This window comes from Fusarium sambucinum, chromosome IV (genome assembly GCF_050947815.1).
Source record: "Fusarium sambucinum isolate potato_lamoka chromosome IV, whole genome shotgun sequence".
Lineage (NCBI taxonomy): Eukaryota > Fungi > Ascomycota > Sordariomycetes > Hypocreales > Nectriaceae > Fusarium > Fusarium sambucinum.
The window spans coordinates 1,466,951-1,490,107 of NC_139291.1; the positions used below are offsets into that span (position 1 = coordinate 1,466,951).

Consider the following 23,157-nt stretch of genomic DNA (forward strand, 5'->3'; position numbering starts at 1 on the left):
TCTGTGACGTGGCTGGAGAGTCTCATCAAAATATGCCATCGCCCCAAAGCAACAGATTGAACAACAAGTTTATGCACGTTGACCGTTTTACGTTGCAGCACCTGGATCAACCACAACCCGTGGTTTCATCAGCCTCAAAACTTGGCAGATGTTGGTTCGAATATGCATAATTGTGTAGTCTTACTTGAACAAATACTACAACCTCAAGTCCTGCATTGGTTATGTCTTGTTTTATAAAGTCAATCTTTTCTACAAGTGGTGGTTATGAAGCGACCCTAAACAAAACAAGTCAGCATTGCGATATAGCAAGGAAACATGTATGACCAGGATACATGGGAACCAGCAATTCGGATCAATTGGAGTATGTCACATATGCTGCTGAATGACGCAGGACACAATATGCAAACACACGGTCAATTCCTAATTGGGCGTGTCCTTGCAGCGATCAGCATTCCTCTGCATACGGAGTTTTTGGCCCCCAACTTCTATTATCACGACAATTGCTACGTTAACTCGACAAAGAGAATTTAATGGTTTCATTATCATCGTGGCACCATACAGAGAGATATGTTGCTGGCTAGTTTGGGCCGCAATATTGCATGATAATTGTGGTCTGATATAGCCTGTAATTGGAGGTAAAATGCGAGCAAGAGAGCGGCGTAGCACATCAAATCACAATTACAAAATCGGTTGCAGCAATTGTTCAAAATATTGTGATCAGTTTTATTTCTAATCAGCATATGAGATGCATGTAGTGAGATAATACGATAGAAAGAGCAACAGTTATGAATCGCTCTCTAGTAATAACTGAAATACACAAAAATTCCACCCAATTTCCAAAGGGTATCGAAGCCGCCATGAGAAGAACGCCGTAGATACCATGAAAGTTTTTAACTCATTATCCTCCACCAAAGAAGTCGTAAACATGTAAAGTCGTAAGCATACAAGAAGATTATACACACATAATTGTCGTCGTTTAGGCGATGAGAACGGCTGCCAGGACGGCTGCTGCTGCGGGCCAGTAGCCCATTGCCTGAATCATACTTTGGGCAGCAGCACTGTCCTCCGAGTCCGAGTCCGAGTCCGAGGGAAGGGCAGTGTCATTGGGGAGAGTGCCGTTGATGAGGATGGTTGTGGTACCGTTGACCTCGGCGACATCGACAATCGATTTGTTGAGATGCTCGTAGCTGCCGTTTCCGATGAGTTCGTCATAGAGTGCGGTGTTGTTGACTTTGTCGTCCTGGTCGCATCCGCAATACGCCTCTGCTGAGCACGCGCAAAGGATAGGGCGATCCTCATCCTCCTCACTTGACTCGTTGTAGTACCGGTACGAGTTGGGATAGTGGTACAGGTATGCGCCGCCATACCACACACCTGGCCAGAAGGCAAGGGCAGCTGCACCACCAATACCGGCACCTAAGAGGACAGGCTTAATGCCACTGGGACTGTTGCGACCGGCGGGTCTATAAGGTGCCGATGCGCCGCCTGCGTATCGGTTGCCGGCGTAGGTGGGTTGGGGTCCGCGACCGCCTGAACGTCCACCGCTTGAACCTGAGCTTGATCCTGAACCTGGACGAGATGAGCCTGATGAACTTCCACGGCTAGAGCTGGAGCCGCCGCCGCTACTTGAACCGCCGCGACTACCACTGCTGGAACTCCCACCTCTGCTTCCGCTGCTTCCGCCTCGACTGCCGCCGCCACTGCTACCTCCGCGTCCTCCTCCTCCACCGCCGCCACGACGCTTGTATAGGTCATGTTCGTCGGTGCTGGGTACAGAATCGACGCGCTTGATGTGGAGGGGACCGTCGATGGCCGATGCGACCGCCGAGGAGAAGAGGGTGAATAATACGACTGCGAGATCGGGTCTCATTTTGTAGAGCCAAGAAAGATCGTTACTTGGGTAGGTATATGTCGTTGTATAACAAAAAAGGTTGTCGCGTATATGCCTTGAGAATGTAAAAGTCTCAATTCTAGAATCAAACGTGACAAGAAGCAAAAAAAAAAGAGTCTTGAGTTTGTTTGAGTTTGGGGTAATTTGACAGGAAGATTTGCAAAGTGGGCGGGCAGTTCCAAGGTTTAATACCCGAGAGTAACGGGGGAAGAGTAAGATTGATGACGGGGGTGTATGATGGTTTGTGTCGGGGCTCCACAGTTCGAGTAGTAGTAGGTTGTAGGCTGTGACGAAAGGCTGGGAGCAAAGACCACAGGGGCTAATTGAAATCAATGATGATAGGTCTTTTGTATGAGGGGCGATAGTAGACTAGATGATGATGTAGTCCCAGCTCTGTGCTTCCAGAAGGATTAGGTGATCGTCCGGTAACAACAAGGCCGAGTCAAGTCTTGGCTTAGCTGTTGATGAGGTCACTTAGTGGGTGAGAGTGGCCGGTTTGGGTAATTCGTTTACCAAGAAGGGAATCAAGTTGTATCTGACTGTAGAGAATTGAAGCGGATAGACCTGTGTCTTTATAACTGTAGGACAAGTAGAATTGGAAATGTGATTAGCAGAAACTAACACTGTTGGTCTGACAAGCTGAACTGGATAGACTGAAGCACAGACAGGGATAGATGACATACCGAAAACGATTTAGTCAACCAAATTGGTGCTTTGACTTTTGCCCTATCGTTGTGGCTTGGACTGTTGATCGATTGCCCGCTGTTAACTATCAGTCACAGGGCAACAATCAGAAGTCTAGAGAGAGTACACAGCCTGAACGCTCATACTCTTTACTGAATTGATAGATAAAATGGACATGGATCGGTGACATAAAAGACCCTTGCTTGGCATGGTATGAGCGCAATAAGCTTAGCGACTTTAAGCTCGCAGCACCACTGCAACATGCTGCAGACAATGCATCTGATTGGATCAACCCCTGCCTTGATGTGGGCCAGGCTGTCACTGAGGCAGATTTGCTTTTTCTTCCACATTTGAATACGCCCAAAGTCCGCCTGTGGCTGGTACATACCAACGAACTAAGCATACCGCAAGATCGTATTCAAGACTAGATCATGACAAGGAAGATCCTCTAAACGATAGCTGAAGATCAAAGTCCGTTATCTGTAGAGTACAGCAGACAACAATCGTTTGATGCGGCTGTGCAAAATTGATCAACCACGTGGGGAAACCAATCTTATTAGGGAAGTCTCCGATATAATCTAAACAGCTTGGCCTTGCCCCTCTGATGCATCTCCGGCCATAGCCATTGCCCCTTCTGAATGTCACTGACCGCATATGAGGCTGTGCTTGCAGCATTCTAGAAGCCTGGGTCCACCTTCTAAGACTTGTTGGCCTCGATCGTATGCCAAGATCAGGCACCTGTATTTCTTCTTTGCCCTGATCCTTGGCATTGAGACCATCTTCCACGGTAACTGGGCGGAAATAGCGTTGTTTATTGACTTGTTGTCTATCTTGTATCAGCCCTGAATCCTTCGATCATCACTAGGGTTTCATTAATTACGAAACCAGGCAGATTTGTACCATTCCATCCAGGAAATCTCATGTTGATCAAGTAACCTAAACTGATATTCTCCAAAAGAAGATGTCCAGGCTACCTCCCTCAATTTGCAGTGTCTCGTAGTCCATACTTTCGAACGAATTCATGAAAAATGGCAGTGTCGTATGTAGCAACACACTGCAGATAGGCAGAATTCTCTGCTTCTTTCGTCCCACTAAGCTCAATGCTTCGTCTCGACAAAGCCACCACTTCAGGGTAATACCTTGCAATCCCAAGCCATCTTCGCTCAGTTACGGGCACCCGCGCAAAGGCATCCACCCAAAGGGCATCCCATCTGTCAAGTGCGCGTAAGACCATGGCACAGTAATCAGGCGTTACTATTGATGTACGGCAGTGAAACACATGACGCATGAGACCTATTTCAAACGCGAATTAGTATGATAATGAGTTTGCAGTAAGCAAACGTACCTCCGTTAATGAAGAACAAATCCATTACGTCTAGTTTTCCAAAAGACTCCTTTGATGGACGTGCCCAATCTTCTGAGAGTAGTCCGGACACAATGCCATGGTAACTCAACGGGTGCGATCTTGCTACGTTATGTACGTACCCATGAAAAGAAGCATTTGAATCTGCCTCCCACAACTCGCTCCGGCAAGGAATGTGTCCAGTCATCTCTTTCACAGTCATGGCTGGTGGGTGATTGCAAATCAAACTCATGAGTGTATCATTGACAAATGTCCATGAAACAACTCTGATGCAAGTCTCTCGATGGATAAACTCGTTCCAGTCTACTTCTCCTTGGTATGGCCCGTGCTTGAGGCCCATCACGCCAGACTTCCTCAAAGCAGCAAGTAACGTCGGGATTCGCTTACTGGCAATTCTTCGACGACCTTCGATATGATTTGTGCTGCCTTCGAGACTATTCATCAGAACTGCAGCTTGACACACTTCAAGCATGTGGCTTGATGCAAGTGGGGTAATGCCCTGGTCTGCCAGCCTTTTGACCTCTTTGAAGATGTACTTCTCTGCAAGCTCTAATAAAGATGCAGTGAGGGGATTCTGAGATGAGCGATCGAGATATTGAAGATAGGCGGTTCCAGTAAGCGCAACAGCCAACAACAAATGAAGTGCAATCTTGTCCAGATCAAAAGTCGGCCAGTGGATCGGAGGCTTATGGTAGTGCCTTCGACGAAAGAAGATCATAAAGGCGTTTTGGAAATGAGACATGGTGAAAAACCCTCTTTGAAAGCTGTAGTCCAGTCCTTCTTTCAGATGGGGTTTGTTAATGACCATATTCTGAAGGTTGCTCGATAGAGTTGCAATTTGTGCTGTCAGAGTATTGGCTGCAGTAATAGGAGTATCGAAGATGTTTTGAAATTGGAATTCGCTCTCAGTAGCTTCGTAGTCTAGAGGCTCATCCAGTAGCATGTCTGATAGATTCAAAAGAAGGAATTTTGGATCGACTGTCTCTGGAACCCAACCCGTTGTTTCTGGCTCTTGGTGTTTCCAGGTTGGTTCTTCAAGGGTTCTTTCAGGTTCGGCAGCCACATTAACATCCATAGAATTATGACTGGGGTCACTGGCCTGTAGTAGAAATGATAAACTGTGACGGTCGTCTTTAGGTGGTTCGCTGGGAACAGCCCTGTGTGAAGCATCGTGACAAAAGGCACTGTAGATACAAGCAACGTGCTTAGATGAGCATCTGACACATGGAATCTCGGTATTGCAAGAAAGCTTCAGTTTGGCACAATTATCACAAGCGCGAAGCTTTCTACCCCGTTTGGCATGCGGCGGTAAAGATCGACCTTTTCGAGCTGGACAAGATCGAGCGTGTCGTCTAGAGACGTCGGCCCTTGCAAAGGACTTGTGGCAAAACGGGCATTCATTCTTATGAGGTGCTATTGGCTTATTGCATTTCGCGCATTCGGGAGGTTGTTGTGGAGCTGACATGTTTCTTGAAAGTGATGAAGAGGTTGAAGTGAAGCATGTGGGAATTTTCCGAGGAAGATGAAAGATAAGTGGGTCAGTGTGGTTATTTCCCGGGCAAATCCACCTTTCAACGACGTACCTGCCTTTTAACAGAACCATTTGATTTCCTCTTCTCTCTTCTTTAATGAAAGTGAATAGTTGAGTATTCGTCTTCTGCTATAGTATTCTCAAGATGAACCGATTGCAATTAGCCAAATGTGAGTGAGAAACACGACAATCTCTATCCTCCTTGACTTACACCACTTGACAGATGCAACGAGGCCACTGGCCCTCACATCCCCTTCAAACATCCCCCAAAGACCTTTCAAACTTCAGACACCGAAGGTCAACCGAAAAGAGAGTCAGATTAGAAATGTTTCAACAAGTGCTGGAAAGGCACTCACTTCTCGCACACATCCAGCTTCCTTGGCTGATGAGAAACCAAACAACCTGGTCGACTATGCCTTGTACGTACTCAACCACATAATCAATCTAGGCTATACAGTACTGATAGAACATGGAACAGAACAACAGTCGATAAACTGGCCAATTGGGCAAGAACAGGCTCCCTATGGCCCATGACATTCGCCCTCGCCTGCTGCGGTATCGAAATGATGCACGTCTCAATGCCACGATACGACCAAGACCGTCTTGGAATCATCTTTCGAGCCTCTCCTCGACAATCAGACGTTATGATCGTAGCAGGGACCCTCACAAACAAAATGGCTCCTGCTCTCCGGCAAGTCTACGACCAGATGCCTGAGCCACGCTGGGTCATCAGCATGGGGTCTTGCGCCAACGGCGGAGGCTACTATTACTACAGCTACAGCGTTGTGCGGGGAGTTGACCGTATTGTGCCAGTCGACATTTATGTTCCTGGATGCCCTCCTACTGCTGAAGCTCTCATGTATGGCGTGTTTCAACTTCAGAGAAAGATTAGGAGTAGCAGACCGTCTAGGATCTGGTATCGAAAGAGATAGGAGATCTGGCAACAGATGAAATGGATGGATCTGTATATACAGGGGTATTGGGAAGCTAGATGGGTCATTGATATTAATCGATCTATAATCATCTGCTGTTTCTACTCGGGTGAATTCCATCAACGCTCAAATTGTGGGGTATCAAGAAAGGCTCGAGGAGGATGTCACTGAATATGTGAATGAATTTAAACTAGTCTTGGAACTGGCGAATGTAGCTAAGACACTCGTTCTTATGCAGTGACTCCAGATATTGAATCACTGGTCTCTATCTGGTGGCTTTAGCCGTTGAGATAGATAAGATAGAAATAAATGAACTGACTCTAGATTTATGTATCCTTTCTCATAACTGTTAGACGTAAAAATTGACCAATGGACTCTAAGTCAGAATAGCAATCTGAACCCCTCCTAGTTATATTCTTTTTCCTCTCATCATTCTAACTCACACCTTCACTTACAGCCTTCAACTTCAACTTCAAAATATCACCAACGAGGCGCATAGAAGCATATTTCGCTATTTTCAATTTGGCCTCCAGTCTTTAAGCTACACAAATAAATAACCTAAGAATTATAGCCTAAATAGCATAAACTAGCCTACGGTTTTCATCTCTTATGATTCTAGTGGCCAATTCTTCTGGTACCTTGATGTTCCCCTGCCTTGATTCCTTTTCCCACTCAACATCATTCCAGCTCACAGCTTCCTTGGTGTGACCGCAGCGTCGCCAGTAGATTCTTTGCTGTTTTAAGACACAAAAAGCTGGCCATTCCTGTAACGAGGGCGGTTGCGATCAGGCAACAGTGAAGAAAAGATCTCTTCACTACCAGGGGCAAAATGGTGTAGTTTCACAAGTTGGGGCAGCTTCACCCGTATTCTTGGCCTTGCCCTTTGATTTGGACTTGCGTTTCTTCATCGCCTTGTGTGACGAGATTGACGAGGCTCCGCCATCTGCAGGGCCTTGGTCACACTATCATTGTCGATAAATGCTTACCCGATGTAGTCTCGGAACATCATGGCGGCCTTTGACGCGACGATAGTGCGCTTGACATAGATTTGTGTCTCCGACAAAGGTTTCGTGGGCTTCCGTGAGAGCAGAATTCATATTGTCAATAGGATCATTTAGCGCATCAAACGCCTCAACGATCTGAGGATTAGCTATGCTATCTGCGTGAGTGAGCTCTTCGCCTTCCGTGCTTTCGGTAACGCCGGTGCCAGCGGATGATATACTGCTGCGTCGGTTTCGGGGCCTAACATAATGTCAGTAGAGGCTATAAATAGAGACACTTCACTTCACACTTGTTCGAAGCCTTAAGGATCTTCTCGACCGTCTGCATGATAGATTGATTCTGGCGGGCAAGGAACTCGGCTCGCAGAAGAAGTGCCCGTTTTGTAGGCGAGGTCATGGTTTCATCCCAAAATCTCACTCAGTCAAAGACTGCAACGGGCGTATTGTTGCTATTGTAGCGTCAGTATGTTTAGCAGCCACATATGAGCCAGGTACTACTTACGGGGCAGGCGGCCGAGTCTCGTTAGCCGATTCTTTCATTTCGAATATTGTGTGCAGAGTAACGGTTAGATTAGTTCTGTTGAAAGAGAATGGGTAATAAGTTAATGGACTTTGGGCTATACATGCATAGATGGCTTCTGTGTTTTAATGGAACTCTTAGATTCCAAATGACAGATTTGAAGAAAGAGCCAGTGTTTGACAGTCCCAAGTTGGTCGAGTGGGATTATAAATCACTGATGGTAAGACATCAGTCCTTCCTTGCATAGGGGGAGAAATCAATATATGCAAGAGACTGCGAATCACTGCCACGTTCCGTTAAAGACAGTGAATCAAGACCTTGCAAACTTAGCTACTAGTGACTTCAGTGCCTATGTACAACCGGCTTCCACATTTAGTTCCTGAGTTTAAAGATGTAAAGTTTTGGTTTATTTGTATAAGAAGATACTGACCCAAGACTTAGCAGCAAGATAACACAACTACTAAACTCAGGGGGTCAGGTTTACTGATGCAGAAGGCAGCTATCTCAGACGCTGGGGTTACGAATCACTGCCACGGTGAATAAAGTCTGCAAGCAACCATCTTGCCTGAGGCACTAGGAGATTGTCCCTCACTTCCACAACTATTTTCAACAGTCCCTTCCTCGACCTCACCGTCACCTCACCATCACCCTTACCCTTGCCACAAGGATGCCTGCTCTTCCTGTCCTTGGGGCTATAGCCCCTCCGCGATACACTCTCGTCGACATAATGAACCATATATGTTCAGATCCTGACAAGCGTGCCGCATTGTTGGAAGAGCTAGAGCAGCATGTTGATGCATCTGTCAGGTGGGGTTCGCAGGCTAAGAACAGCCCAATTCTCTGCCCTCTATGCCAAGAGGATGACACTATCACCGACCCAAAGGTGAAGGTAAGCTTCCTTTGCATATCACTCTATAGCAATTTGCTGATTGGTGGATTACAGAACAAGCTTTGGAGTGTTGAAACCGAGCTGAATGACCACATGAAGACGGATTTCCATACTCCTCGGGCTAAATGGATCCGTTGTACCAACCTAAACTTCGAAGCCAGTAGTGAAACCAAGTTCGGGTGCCCTTATTACGAGCGAGCTGGCACCACCAAGTCTTTCGCTGAGGTTTGGTCACTGGTGAGACACATTGAGAATAACACCAACGCCAAGCACCATCAATATGCGCAAGAGGATGGATGGTTTGGCGACAACTGGGCAAGTCACCCAGAATAAAAGTCGAGATCATATCGCCGGACTAGGCAACGAATTTTGGACGCGAGTGGTATGTGCCAGGGTGCTTTACTCGAATGTAAAAGAGCTCGCTGCACCCATAACGTGAGCATCCCGAGTGCTGTTGAAGAAGCTGGGCTATCACCAAGGGCTGATATGTTCGGTATTGTACGGTCTGCTGGCCTCAGTAGCCCTCCAGTTTTCGATACCAAGGTTAATTCAAGGGTGGTAATTTCTTTGGTTTATCGAGTGACTCTAGGTTGAGAGACTGGTGCTGTATGTTGATCCGTGACTAGTGACTCTAGATATTACCTCACTGGTCTTTACCTGGTGACTCCCGCTATTGAGATATTGATTAATTTTACATATTAATATATAACTGGAGAGTCTAGATATTAGATCACCGGTCTTTATCTAGTAATTTCAACCATTAATGCTAATTGTCATCTGGCGACCCTAGCAGTCAAGATAGACAGAGCAATACTTATAAACTGACTCTATGTATTCTTTCTTTAGGTAGAACTGTTAGACGTAATAAATTACCAGTGGGGCCACGCTCTGAGTCAGGACCATTCGAAAACCCCATCTCCTCTTTTGAATTTCTTTTCCTCCCAACACCATTCCGACTCATACCTTCATTTGCAACCCTGAACTTCAACAGATCATCAAAGCGGCTCACAGGAGTCCGCTTTACTATTTTTAATCAACCTACACTCAGATCAATCAGATCGTTTCACCCAGGTAATTTTTATTGCATCTCTCCAGGTTATCGTGGTGAAATGCAAATATCAACTCAATAGTAGCTAACGACTTCCTGTGCTCTTCCAGAGGTGCTACCAACCACCAACCAATGATCAGCAGTAGCCTCCAGTATGGTGCGCCTACCACCCATTGACGATCCTATTAAGGGCGCCGATAAAGAGTCGATCCCATTCAAAGGAATAGGTACTCATGCTCACTTCTGGGACGATGACGATGACGATGACGATGACGATGACGATGACGATGACGATGACGATGACGATGACGATGACGATGACGATGACGACGAAGATCTATTCCACACTCCAGCCGCTGCCCAAGCCATGATGAAGAAGGTAGACCACCTCAATAACCTGCCACGACCTGTCTATGACAACATCGCCAACTGCCTCAAGTCGCTCTAGAAACGCAACTGGCAGAGATGGCCAAATGATATCCGGGTGTCATTTATCAACGCCACGCACAAGATGCGAATCACCAAGACAAACAAAAGGCACCCGAGCAACCACATCCTGTGGAAAGAAGCCGTATCGACCGACAAGCTGGACTTTGACTGGGGCATCTGGCTTGTCCTACGCACTATCTACCATGATAGTATCGACCAAGACGAGCGGCAATCGTTCAAGAATGGGGGTGCATCAACCAAGATCGCCGAGCGCTACTATGACACCGATGTCCTCACCGCATCTACACCTACCAATTTCCGGCCTCGACCTGCAAAATGGGCCCGTGTTGCGGATTGTCCCTCGGCGACTCCTCTGGCATCGCAGCCAACTGTGTTGGTTGGCAACCAAGTGAGCTTTGAACAATACAAAGCTCAGCACAAAGATATACCAGCCACCACCCACAATCAGAATGGCAGCAATGTCTCACCTAACTCGTTTACTAGACGTTACTCCGCCGCTAGCCAAACCCATCACCATCCTCAATATCCTTCATTTGAGGGAGGCAGTGAGAGGTCAATTCACACTCAGTCTGTTCAAACATCAGGTAGTAACGAGGCGGGGAAGGAATGGATGCCTTCTCATCAGTATATCAACCCATCAGAGCCGACTTTAAGGATTCACCGCAGCAAGCCTGGCATTAACCCATCTACAGTCGCCGAGCAAAGCAACACTCAAGCACTCGGTTCTCGGACTGCCTTGCTCACCGGCATTGAAGCAGGTGGCGACATCAATGCTATGGTGGGTAAAGCCGCCGCGGATATAGCAAAGAAGAACATTGAGCCATGGATGGCCAACCGCTTCGATACTATCACCCAAGAACTCAAGACTAAAGTAGCGAACCACTTCCGATGGTCTATCACTTTAGAGGCCGAGAAATTCCTGCATAGACGCCTACCAGAACTCAACGCAGAGATTGAACCTTTTGCCGAACGGATCATGTCGAAACTACAGCCCGAGATCACACAGCAAATTGACTCGGCTCTGGCTACATTCAAGAATGAGATGATGGAATGTTTCAACGACTTCAAAGCCTCTCTTGGACCATGGATCGCTCAGCAGATAGAGACTGCAATTGTCAATCGCGAAAAACCGGCTAAAGGCCGAAGAGGCTGCTCTTAAACGAAGCTATGAAGCCTACCTGCAGGATCATCGCAACAACTAGACAAGGGCCGACGATACTATCAACTGAGTCGAAGATTGATACATTCATCTGTCTCTTGTTCCTTTTCCACTTTCACCCATCTTGAGCACCAATCAATAGGTTCACGTAGACCGAGCAGAAAGGTCAACAAGGTGTACTTACCTATCGCTGGCGGCGGTTATCGTCATGGACTTTTTTCTTTTCTCTTCTTTTTTTCCACCGGGAAAACACTTGGGATGGGGCTATTGATAGATGTGCAGACAATGAGTGCATAGGCTGAGGTAATATGGATGTAGACTACTACAGAGTTATCACTCTCAATTAGAACTTTTTACCTTGAAATTTATCAATAACAACTGAACAAGATATAGTGATTCATTTTTTTTACTGCAATTGATAGCATTTGGTCACTCATATGTGGAATTGTAAGCGGTGATTACCTTCCGAGTCCTTTCATTACATCGATCAATCTAATCATTACGACCTTTCTGGCTTAGCTAGCACCTTGAGTCTTGACTGTATCTCTCCCGGTTCCCGATCCCCCAAAGCCTAATCATCCTCGGTGAATGCAGTGTTGCTCTATGTGCCCTACTTGATCTCCTCGATGTCTCATCACTGCAATCTCGTCACACAAGACCGGGAATATCAATCCTTAGTGCTACTATGTACAGCCCAGAAGCTTCTTGTATTAGTGACCCTACTGTGGGCTTCTGTATATATATTGTTAAAAAACGCCTAGTGGTCAATAACAGCACTCAGCGACCGTGGTGTAGTGGTTAGCATTAACGCCTTCCAAGCGTTAGAGAGGGGTTCGATTCCCCTCGGTCGCATGTCCTTTTGCCTTTCTTTTGCCTTTTTTGTTGCTAGCAAATTGAACGCGCTGCGGTGTTTTTGGATGGTATCGTGAGATGTCTTGTTGTGGTGTTGAGCCCGATTTGAATGGCTTCCTTTTTTGGCGCGGGTATGCACGTGGTTTATCGGGTACGCACGTGGTTCGCGAGTGACGACAGAACGGCAAGCGCAGTATGGGAGCTCCTTCCGCAAATAGGTATTGCATCTACAATTTAGTGGAGATGGTATTGTCGTAAGCTGGACTCTATCCATTTGTCGAAATGGACGTTGGCAGTGCTTGAGGCCATAAGTTTGTGAACTATTCATTGTGAGACAACAACCTTCATGAAATCTCCATCTGCTTCTTGGCGTGTCCAAAGCCATCCCGAAGGTCTAACTATTCAGAAGAATGCATGTTGTAGATGGGAATAGATATCGTTCTATACAAGCCAGGCATATACTCTGTCATACTTGCATCAACCTCTGTTGTCCCAGTCCACCACCACCTTCGCATTCAAATGTTCAAGCCAACAAACACCACAATACAGCGGCATACGCCGTGGTACTCGACACGACATCCATGGAACTCTCCAGAAGAGCAGCCACCATCAATCCAAAGATAGTCACAAGCAAGGATGGGGAAACCAAACTTGTCCAAAGTGTATTTTGTGAAACCATCAGCTACATGGGCACCATCAAAACGATACCACCAATAGTAGCAACGCCGAGTCTTGGGTAAAATCCCTTGTTTCAATTTCTTACGTAATTGTCTTTTCTCGAGACTATGCCAAGCTATTCTCGACCTCTCTACGACAAACCACTGGCTCAAATATAGCGTTGGGGGTCGTTTGGATCCTCATTCTACCTATTCATTGCTGCAAAGCCCTCATTCTCATCATTTAAAATACGCGGAACTACACAGCAAGTTCCTCGGTCGACAAAAACAAGACGGAAATGGCTTCTCTTCACTACTGATCTCTCTCGACGTACCGTCTCTGTACAAACCGACACAGCTCGTTCTGGTGAAGCCAATGAATTTGTCTTCGACGATTCGTAAGACGCTAGCCGTTGGGCAGAGAATATAGGAGTTTGCAGACTGTCAGAACAGACAGTAAGCATTCTTGAAGAGTAGATCCGGTCGAGTTTAAGGGATTGTTTCATATTTCCCTCAGTCGGAGTGGAGCAGAATTTGGGGATCGGCTGTTGATGCAGCCTAGTTTAAGGGACTGATGGTTGGCACTAGGGTTTCACCCAGGAAGAGCGATGGTCTGAAGAATGGAGGGAAATCAGAGGATATATCTATCAAGAGTCGGTCCATGGGTTTTTTCTCGGTTGGAAACAAATAACAGGGCACTTGGTGTTAAATCTTTGATTTAATGGTCAATTGTTTTTGTTGATAATCTATTGGGGGACCTCGACGTCCTTGCTAGTGTCAAGCTCCTCAAATCGTCGCAAGTCCATGGGCTTCTCCAGAAGTGGAATGACGTAAGGGTCGAAAGTCTTCCAGTAAGGGTTCTCGAGGTGATACTTTTGGCTCTGCAGACATAATCAATATTTTGTTTCAGTGGTCCTCAGCAGTAAAAAGAAGAAACGCACGCTCTCTTGCTCGTATCGCTCAACAATGGTAAAGGCGCGCTTGTCAGAGGTGGACTGCATAACGTGCCACGACAGGGTCTCCTTGTCCTGAGAGTAGACGCGGCTAGCCTCAATCAGCTTGGCGGTGAGCTTCTTGAGGGAATCCTCATCGTCCTTGGCGTAGAGGTGAACAACGATAGTGTAGACCATTTTGATTTGAGGGAATTCGGAGTGATCTGTGTGGGTATATTGTGGTGTTGATGGTTGTTGAGGAGGGGTTGAGGCTGTATTGCTTTTATGGTTCTGGCTAGTAGTGGGGATCATGTGATATCTCCACTGATGACGATCTGGTGCGCGTTTGCCGCATACAATTATTGAAATTTATTTATTTTGATTCCATGTATTAATAATCCTTTTAGTATGCAAGAAATAGGTGAAGAATATTCTATTTGTGAAGTTGGTGAAGTTGTGGTCACAGTCTAGGGTACGAGATTTGTGACGGGATGACGAAGTACAGAAGTGATGGAATTTGGTTCGAAACTACCATTATGATGTAGGAAATTGCGTGTTTGGAAGAGGAGAAATAAACTGCTGCTTAAGCTTATTTGAGAATGATAGATGAACCAGGCCATTGGTGGTCAGTCAGGTTGTCTGTCACTGTGCCGTTGTCAAAACTGCGGAGTATCTCAACGTTTGCCACATGAAAATGCTGATCTCAATGTCTTTCTGATACACATTCCATCTACCGATACATCGGATACGCCGAGTATAAACGCTTTGTAACGGTGTAGCTGGATCCAGTTATATCAAGTTTGTAACCCTTGGACATGCTTATGTGCTGCTGTCAGTGTTTTGAAAAATTAGACTAGTAAAACACGACTTTTCTGCCACATCAACATGTCGTCATCATACGTCAATAAACCGAGTGACAAATAACAGAGGATAAAAAAGATTCTGTAGAACATTTGGAAGGTTCTTTAGCGCAAGTTGCATGGAACTTAACCCTGTCCGATGGTAGGAGCTTCAAGCCGACGCCAAGGAAGATCTCTTGACCAAAAATGGACCCACAGACGGCGCCTCACCGAAGAAAGACTCCACTGGGAGCCTCACGGCAGTTTCTTTTCCTTATCAGTGGGTCTGGATCAGGGGTGGACCAGGGACAGGGGATCGCGAGGTCAGTAATTCCGCTTGCCTTCGCTTCGGAATTGTCTTGAAAGATAAGTGAAGACTTGTTCTTGCAGGTTAAAGCTGTTAGTATTATGTATCACGATCGTCCAGTTTCTATTACTATCAGGTTACTAACTCCATACCATGCATGCATTCTTGACTGAGCAACGCAGCAACACCACATTCTGCAACTATTAGCCCATCAAGAAAGGCCTTTCTTTCCCAATAAAGCACTGATTGCAATCCAAGTATCTTTGGATCGAACGATCAAATCCTAAGATCGCCTCACCAAGACCTAAGGATCGTATGCATTCACACGATCCCAGGCCAACAGTAGGTCGAGAGGGTCCATCCTGGTCCTGGCCCAGCCTATCCTGTGACCCTCCCGGAGCCTCATGACAGATGCAATCAACCCTCGGCACCCAAGCATCTTCACTACACGAGTCAGTTCAGGGCATCGGAGTCTTGACATCTACCGAGCAGAGAAAAGAAATCGTTGGTGACGCAAAGGCAAGGCATCAATCCTTTATACCGAGAGCAGGTTCCACATTAGCTGCATTTTAGCAGTGTAAAATCTGTGTCCAAAGCTCTTCAAACTCAGCTTCACTACTGAAAGCAGACTAGAAAGGATCAGATCTTTGAAAAAGCACCGAGATATCGGGATCAATACGTCATACCTTCTCGGACCGAGACCCACTCTTCGGCGGACCGGCGCTCCCGGAGACTCCGCTCGTCTTATTCGATCCTTCTTATCCCCGAAAAGGGACCGTCAAAGAAAACATCGACATTCTAAAATGCATTTTTTTTCGCCTTCACGCTCTACGCTTCTTTGACAAATCTTTCTAGAAAAAGAGGCAAATGTTCTAGTCTACATTGCCCCTGAAACTAATGCAACTAAATTACACCAAATTGCAACTGTTCATCCCTTCTCTCGGAATCGCGACTCATAAAGATGGACCAGTCTCGGCGGCTTCATGGTCGTATAGTGGACCGCAACTTGACAAAACTCCACACCGTATAACAGCCAAACCATGGTCCCAAGTAAACAAGAACGTGCCATGATAAGGCGAGTACAAGAAAAAAAGGTAGGCGATCGATGTCATCATACTGGGCCAGCAGGGAAACCTAGCACACCGTTGTAAACTCTGGAGTTCCTCTTATAGCTCTTATCTCTCTCTCCATCTCGCTCCTTTTATGAGTCAACGTCTGCTCTAACAGCCACGCTCTCCCTCCTCTTCCCCATCCTTATCACATCTTCCCCGGACTGAGTACCACAATGTCTAATTATATCCCCTCATTCTCTGCCCCCAACTCGAGGCCGGGCTCCCCTCTCCCCCTCGGATCCCCCTCGGCCTCCAGACCAACCAGCTTCTACGCCAACTCGAGAGCGAACTCGTTTGTGGGAACAAGGAGAAACTCTGCTGTGCCACCTACTTCAAGAAAGAACTCGGTCGCTGTGCCCTCACGCAAGAACTCTGTCGCTCCTTCAAGTCCGGTTAGCGAAGGCAAGTCCTCTTCGGACCCCGAGTCTACAGATGTCGAAGTCTTGAAGAACGAAAAGGGCGAGCCCCTGGCCGGACGTATCGTTGGTGGTAAATATGTCGACCCTGCCAATGAGTCCATCGACCCCGAGTTTGGTGCCATCAAGACGGTCGATATCGACATGCCTCTTACTCTGACAGAGGTTGTCAATGAGAATGGAAAGGAATACATCGTGCTGGGCTTCGCTTCGGGTGATAAGGAGAACCCCTTCAACTGGAACCCATGGTACAAGCGATCCATCTCTACCATCCTGAACCTGATGACACTGTTCATCGGTCTTGCCACTACAGCCTACAGTTCCGGTATCGCCAGCATGTGTGAAGATCTCAACGCCCCTAACATCAAGGGCCAATTGGGTCTCTTCACCTTCAACATCAGCTGTGCCATCGCGCCTATGATCCTTGCTCCTTTCTGTGAGTTGGTCGGCCGAAAGGTCGTCTATGCCAGTTCATTCCTGTGCTTCTCACTCCTCTTCATCGGACTCGCCCTCGCCCAGGACATCAACACCATTATCGGACTTCGACTCCTGCTCGGTCTTTTCGGTTGTGTCGGTACTATTCTCGTCGGAGGAACCTTTGACGACATGTACGAGCCTCACCACCGAAGTCGTCCCATGGCTATGTTCAGTTGGGTCGCCATCTTCGGAACTGTCGGCGCTCCCATCTACGCTGGTTTCATCAACCAGTCTCTCGGATGGCGATGGATTGAGGGTATCCAGGGTATCGCCAACGTTCCTCTTCTGCTTGTCATCTTCTTCTACTTCCCCGAGACCCGTGGTGGTGTCGCTCTTCACAAGCGCGCCAAGGCTCTCCGACAAGCGACCGGCGACGAACGATACGTCTCTGCTGGTGACATTCTTACTCCCAGTCTGCAAGCTATGCTCAAAGCTAGTTCCGTCAAGGCTATTCACATGCTCGTAACTGAACCCGTCGTCTTTGCCTTTGGTCTTTGGATCGCTTTCTGCTGGGCTGTCGTCTTCCTCTTCCTCTCCGTCATCCCCATCACTTTCCAGGAGAACCACGGTTGGGGTGAGGGTGTCGCTGGTCTCCCCTACATCTCGCTCTGCATTGGCACCACCCTTGGCTGGTTGGCTCACCACTTCCAGATGCGCAAGTTTGACCGTCTCGTCGCCGATCCCGATATCAAGGTCACTCCCGAGGCCCGTCTCTACGGAGCCATGTACGGAGCCATGTTCCTCCCTATTGGCCTCTTCATCTACAGCTTCACCCAATACTCTCACGTCTCTTGGGTTGGACCTGCTATCGGTCTTGCTCCCATCGCTTTCGGTATCTACTTTGTGTTCGAGAGTACATACAGTTACACTGCCGATTGCTATGGTGAGAGCTCCTCGTCCGCCATCGCTGGTCAGGGTCTTATGCGAAACACCCTGGGTGCCGTCACACCTCTGTTCGCCAATGCCTTCTTCCACAATGTAGGAAGCCAATATGCTGGTCTCATTCTTGCCATTTTTGGTACTATTCTCAGCTTGATTCCTTTCGTCATGTTCAAGTATGGACACAAGTTGAGAGCTCGCAGCAAGTTGGCTATTGAGATGTGAATGAGTATGAGTATGAACATACTAGAAATAGATGCATAAAGATACACGAATTATAGACATTTATAGAAATACAACACAATAATATTTTGAAGAATAAGCAGATCGTTATAATCAATGTTATACACTTACTGAATGAAGTAGTTTCTGCCAAAATGAACATGATCGGTAGAGTGTGTGCACAAATCATTGGATGGCCTCCTAAGACTTAGGGTATAAAAATAAGTAGTCTAAGAACTATAGTATAAGGAGCATAAAGTGACCTACCAATTTCGTCTCTTATGCTTCCAGCGGTCAATTTTTCTGATATCTTGAGGACCCGATGATATAGAGGTTTCATGAATCGGCAGCTCACAAACCAATAAACTCAAGTACATAAATTGCACTTTAATTAAAACATGCTTTGGGAAAGAAACTTATCCAGGTCTGAATAGTCAAAGCCCGATAATTCCCCTGCCAAATTGTTGAACCACCTCATATCATCCACCTGCTGCAGAGGAGCTTCAATTTGAGTCTCGGAAAGAGGAATAATTGGGAAACTCTTGACGATATTACTCAAATCTGATGCACACTTCTCTTTACGCCGCTGCTGCATCAAAATAAGCAAAGATGCCGTGTTCAGCGCCTCTTTTGTAGCGTTGGTGTTGTACACAGTTGCTATGTTGTTGAGACACTGCATTGCGTCGTTGAGCTGTGCCAATGATTCTCTTGTATCAATCGCTAGAAGTAAACAGATGATTTGGAATGGCACGTTAGCCATTTGATGCCATGGAGCGCGAGCGTCAATGATAGCTTGGGCAGCTTCGATACCCTTTTGAGTGATGGAGAGTATCTGTTCGAGTGTTTTGCCAGTGAAAGACGTGTTCATAGACTGTAACCGGCGGCAAAGGCAAAGTGTCAAGTTGCACTGAGCCATGATGGAAGGAGGAACTGAGTGAACACGGTTGAGGACTGCTGATAAGGAGGCTTCGAGTTCAGCGGCATCGTGGGTTTTGTGCGGATCAAGTTCCGTAGAGTATGGCAATAGCTCCATGAGTTCCGGGGTATAGTCCCCTTCTCTAGTCGATGGCATTTCTAAAGTCGAGTTGCAAAGCATCGTTCTAGATCGACCCATGTCAAAGGAAATCCAAATATTCAAATGCACAGAAACAGCAAAAAGTCTCCTTCGAAGTTCTGAATCGACTTTTTCCTCAGCGACTTGAAAAACGGATTCTTCACTAGGCTCGCAATGCAAACCTGCCGCTTCCAGCATATGCATGAGGATCGAACTGGCCATCCAAGCCATGTGTGGTGTCTCGGCAGTTCTTAGATATATCACTCTAAGTAACCAACCTGTAACACCTGTCACAGATGGAGTGTCGGACATGTTTTGTTCAAGGATGAATCGGGCTGATTCTATCAAGTCAAGCTCCAGGGGTAATGGCTCAACTTGTGAGAACAAACATGCTATGGCTGCTATACCACAAAGGACTGCATCTTCAGATTGATCGTACATAATACCAGACCATCTGTTTTGTATGATGCGTGATATCCAATCCCGGTCGATGAAGCCATAAATGTGATCCAACTTTTCAAAGTAGATATCACTGAGACTTTCCATCCCTTCCTGAGATAGCATTTCTATGACTGGTCTCGAGACAGGAGCCTGTGATGTTCTTCTTGCTCCAAGAAAAGCATTCCAAGAAAAGGTGTGCATCCGAGGAGCATTCTTTGGATCTAGTCGCAAAGCTAACCTTCTAAAAAAGGCAGCCCCAGAGTTTGCTTCTAGAGATTGAAGTTGATGCGGCGATGTGATATGTGGCCGAGGATCTTTGTCCGCCTGAACTGGAGGTGAGGGAAGAGGAGCTTCTTTGTCTTGTTCGAGTATTTTTTTTCTTTTGTTGGCATTGTTTTGCTTGTAGTTATAGGTGCAGTCATACTCGAAGCGGACACAGGCTCCACAGGGTTGATTGCCGTCACATTTCCGTTTTAACTCCCTGCATGTTTCGCAGGCCAGTCTGGAGCGTTTGCGGCCTTGAGAGGAAGACATTAATTTTGCATGTAACAAGGGAGATGAGTGACTGCCGGTGGACTTGAGGCTGAGAAATCCATGTGAAGTGTAGCTTGAGGTCGGGAGATACGGCCCGAGCGGGTATGTCGGTTATATCGGAAGTTTCGGTAAACACCATGCATCATCAAAGTTCAAACACTCCATCATAGGTAGGATAAATAAGATTCAGTCACTACGCAAGGTTCGACGAGAAGGAAGAGATGAGTCGGTCATCATCTCCACTAAACGCGTGAATATGATATTCGCGAGGAAGGAACGCATGCACGTGATTGATCGTGAACCACGTGCGCACCCGACAATTCACGTGCGTTCCCGCGCCAAAAGTGGAAATTACCCAAATCGGACTCAACACCACAACAGAACCTCACGATACCACTTCAAAAACACCGCATTCTATCCAGCAACATCAAAAAAGGCAAAAGAAAGGCAAAAGGATATGCGACCGAGGGGAATCGAACCCCTCTCTAACGCTTGGAAGGCGTTAATGCTAACCACTACACCACGGTCGCTGAGTGCTGTTATTGACCACTATACGTCTTTTAACAGTATATGTACACGGACATGATCTATTACAGGAGTGGAAGGTGCTGGATATCCTCAGAATCCCTCAATCATATCAATCAACCAATACTTCTCCAGTGATGATCTTGCTTTTCCAGCTGGGTGAAGATAGCGGCGTTCCACTGGACAGGCTATCTACGCCTCTGATACCGTACAATTCTACGAAACGGAACATCAGTAACGCCACAGTCAAGGTAGGTCACCGGGTATGACCGTGTCAATTACTTGTATCTACAATCTCGGTGATATAAGAGAGGCCATCATTGATTCATTCCATCGTCTAGACAATCGCCGGTTGAAGCGAGAATCACGAGTTACCTACCATGCCCCTCCTCTCCGTCAACGTGCTACTATTGCATCGGAGTATCAGAAAAATTGGCCGTTAAAAGCATAAGGGACGAAATTCGTAGGTCGGTTTATGCTACTCAGGTCAGACTTAGGCTACCGTATCAACTCATGAAATTGGGTAGCGTAAAGTGGCGTTTTTCGGTAAATTTTTTTTCACTATTGGTGACAGAGGCTGCCTCCATCTATTGAGGCCTATGAGAACCTGCATATGTCAAAAACGCGCTACCCAATTTCATGAGTTGATACGGTATTTATTTTATATGCTGAAACTTGGCGGCCAACTCTTCTGAGCTAGCAGAAAAGGAATCAATACAAGCCTATCGATAATAATTGTAGTGCATCCTTTGGAAGTGTCTTGAAGTTCCACGTACATCTCTCAGAGTCTCGTTGAAATATCAATTGCACATCATATAAATAAGAAAGGTCGTCATTAACAAGACGGAGTGGAGATTCTTTGATCTTCACACAAATCCCACACAGCTTACTTGCTGCCATTATGCTCAGGATAGTCAGGCAACGGCCAGCCTCCCTTTTCCTCGCTTGAAAACCTCGAAACTAGATATGGAATCCGCAAAAGACATGCAATCCAAGCAACCCACTGAAGAATGGTGACGCCCCACTGCGTATCAGGTATAAACAGCTTTATGACATTGAGCTTGACATTCTGCACCTCGTCGATGAACGGCCGCAGTGTCTTGTCGTAGTTTTCAAACGCCAACGACAGATTATCCGGATTCCGACTTATCTCTCCTGCCAAGACATATGCACCGACGAAACTCGCCGTAGTTCCCATGCCGCTAAATGGAGAAGGACAGTGAGCTGCGTCTCCGAGGAGTACCACACGGCCTTTGGACCAGGTATCAGTCTGGACCTGGACTACTTCTTGTGAGTAAAAATTTTCAGTCGTATCCATGCCCTCGAGGAAACGGTCAATTTGCCACCCGGCGGTACGGAATCTTGATGACCAGAATTCTTTTTGCTGCTCGACTGTGCCTTTGTGAATGCTGGATGTCTCAGTTGAGTCGTCTTTCAGGATGAGATAGACTTGAGTTTCAGTTGAGTTATGGGTTCGACGAAAGATCATTCTTCCCTCTGAAGCTGAATATGTTCTGCGGATGTTGGTGTCACCATCCGCTCTTGGGATAAAATAATACGCCATGTGAAGGCCGAGTTGTCGATACGGATCTGGGGTATTTGGTGGGTTGATTGCTCTTCTAATTCGTGAGCCTTGACCATCTGCTCCGACTAGAATATCGAACGTATCCGATGTACCATCCGAAAAGTGAGCAAGGACCTGCTTCTCATCCTGTTCGAAACTCTCGACAGTCTTTCCAAAGACGTACTCCACGTCGTCCTTGGTTGCATCATAGAGAATCCTCACAAGATCGCCTCTCATAATTTCATATTCGGACGTGACAGACTGTGCACCTTTGCCTGATTTGTTGGCGAGAATTGTAGCTATGACTCGACCGCTTGAGTCAACAATTCCCACGCCAGCTTCGTCAACCAATTTTGAACGAATCACATCGTCAAGACCCATGCGTTTTACTGTTTGAATTCCCTGTTCGCGAAAGTCGATTTGAGCACCTGTTGCACGTAGAGCTGGAAATCTTTCAACGATGGTTACTCGATGGCCAAGACGGACGAGCCAAAAGGCCAGTGCTGGTCCGGCGCAACCACCTCCGCAGATCAATATCTTGAGTGATGACATGAGTAAGGATGACAAAGTCTATAAGTGATTGATAATCTTGTCTCAGAGGGGACTTCTCGTTATAAGTCAAAGCCAGAATTCGGATATCACGGATGGAGAGAGATCGAGACGTCGCCTTGTAAGACGGCCTATTCCAGATCCGATCGTGAGAGTAGTCGCATAGAAACCAGAATGTTTTTTTTATATTACGATGGCTCATTACAGCTCCCATTTATCCGCTATCTACCCTTCCTGTGAGCTACATATTAGCAATTACACACATAACCCGAAATATAATTGATACTGGCTCTAACATCATCCCGTTTATAAATACCCGTTTCCGGCATT

At 46.6% G+C, this 23,157-nt stretch overlaps 10 protein-coding genes across 10 annotated transcripts; 4 read left to right on the plus strand and 6 right to left on the minus strand.

The window, feature by feature from the left end:
* Window positions 1-976: 976 nt before the first annotated feature.
* FSST1_000526 (uncharacterized protein) lies at window positions 977-1,870 on the minus strand (the record flags this gene model as incomplete). Its single annotated transcript, XM_083231518.1, has 1 exon — window positions 977-1,870. One exon carries the CDS (start codon window positions 1,868-1,870, stop codon window positions 977-979), a length of 894 nt encoding a protein of 297 aa, XP_083090708.1.
* A 1,684-nt stretch (window positions 1,871-3,554) lies between these two features.
* Window positions 3,555-5,403, minus strand: FSST1_000527 (Zn(II)2Cys6 transcription factor; the record flags this gene model as incomplete). Its single annotated transcript, XM_083231528.1, has 2 exons — window positions 3,555-3,868; window positions 3,921-5,403. The coding sequence occupies 2 exons, from the start codon at window positions 5,401-5,403 to the stop codon at window positions 3,555-3,557; spliced, it is 1,797 nt and encodes a 598-aa protein (XP_083090709.1).
* Window positions 5,404-5,614: 211 nt separating this feature from the next.
* Window positions 5,615-6,401, plus strand: FSST1_000528 (NuoB/complex I 20 kDa subunit family protein; the record flags this gene model as incomplete). The annotated part of the gene is made up of 3 exons (XM_083231539.1): window positions 5,615-5,639; window positions 5,693-5,888; window positions 5,948-6,401. 3 exons carry the CDS (start codon window positions 5,615-5,617, stop codon window positions 6,399-6,401), a joined length of 675 nt encoding a protein of 224 aa, XP_083090710.1.
* A 965-nt stretch (window positions 6,402-7,366) lies between these two features.
* Window positions 7,367-7,799, minus strand: FSST1_000529 (uncharacterized protein; the record flags this gene model as incomplete). The annotated part of the gene is made up of 2 exons (XM_083231550.1): window positions 7,367-7,643; window positions 7,693-7,799. 2 exons carry the CDS (start codon window positions 7,797-7,799, stop codon window positions 7,367-7,369), a joined length of 384 nt encoding a protein of 127 aa, XP_083090711.1.
* A 790-nt stretch (window positions 7,800-8,589) lies between these two features.
* Window positions 8,590-9,144, plus strand: FSST1_000530 (uncharacterized protein; the record flags this gene model as incomplete). Its single annotated transcript, XM_083231561.1, has 2 exons — window positions 8,590-8,811; window positions 8,866-9,144. The coding sequence occupies 2 exons, from the start codon at window positions 8,590-8,592 to the stop codon at window positions 9,142-9,144; spliced, it is 501 nt and encodes a 166-aa protein (XP_083090712.1).
* An 869-nt stretch (window positions 9,145-10,013) lies between these two features.
* FSST1_000531 (uncharacterized protein) lies at window positions 10,014-11,468 on the plus strand (the record flags this gene model as incomplete). The annotated part of the gene is made up of 2 exons (XM_083231573.1): window positions 10,014-10,238; window positions 10,308-11,468. The coding sequence occupies 2 exons, from the start codon at window positions 10,014-10,016 to the stop codon at window positions 11,466-11,468; spliced, it is 1,386 nt and encodes a 461-aa protein (XP_083090713.1).
* A 2,254-nt stretch (window positions 11,469-13,722) lies between these two features.
* Window positions 13,723-14,106, minus strand: FSST1_000532 (putative quinol monooxygenase; the record flags this gene model as incomplete). The annotated part of the gene is made up of 2 exons (XM_083231584.1): window positions 13,723-13,857; window positions 13,918-14,106. The coding sequence occupies 2 exons, from the start codon at window positions 14,104-14,106 to the stop codon at window positions 13,723-13,725; spliced, it is 324 nt and encodes a 107-aa protein (XP_083090714.1).
* A 2,233-nt stretch (window positions 14,107-16,339) lies between these two features.
* Window positions 16,340-18,163, plus strand: FSST1_000533 (major facilitator superfamily domain-containing protein; the record flags this gene model as incomplete). Its single annotated transcript, XM_083231595.1, has 1 exon — window positions 16,340-18,163. One exon carries the CDS (start codon window positions 16,340-16,342, stop codon window positions 18,161-18,163), a length of 1,824 nt encoding a protein of 607 aa, XP_083090715.1.
* A 388-nt stretch (window positions 18,164-18,551) lies between these two features.
* On the minus strand, window positions 18,552-20,189 carry FSST1_000534 (uncharacterized protein; the record flags this gene model as incomplete). Its single annotated transcript, XM_083231606.1, has 1 exon — window positions 18,552-20,189. The coding sequence occupies one exon, from the start codon at window positions 20,187-20,189 to the stop codon at window positions 18,552-18,554; it is 1,638 nt and encodes a 545-aa protein (XP_083090716.1).
* Window positions 20,190-21,600: 1,411 nt separating this feature from the next.
* Window positions 21,601-22,830, minus strand: FSST1_000535 (uncharacterized protein; the record flags this gene model as incomplete). Its single annotated transcript, XM_083231617.1, has 1 exon — window positions 21,601-22,830. The coding sequence occupies one exon, from the start codon at window positions 22,828-22,830 to the stop codon at window positions 21,601-21,603; it is 1,230 nt and encodes a 409-aa protein (XP_083090717.1).
* Window positions 22,831-23,157: the final 327 nt, after the last annotated feature.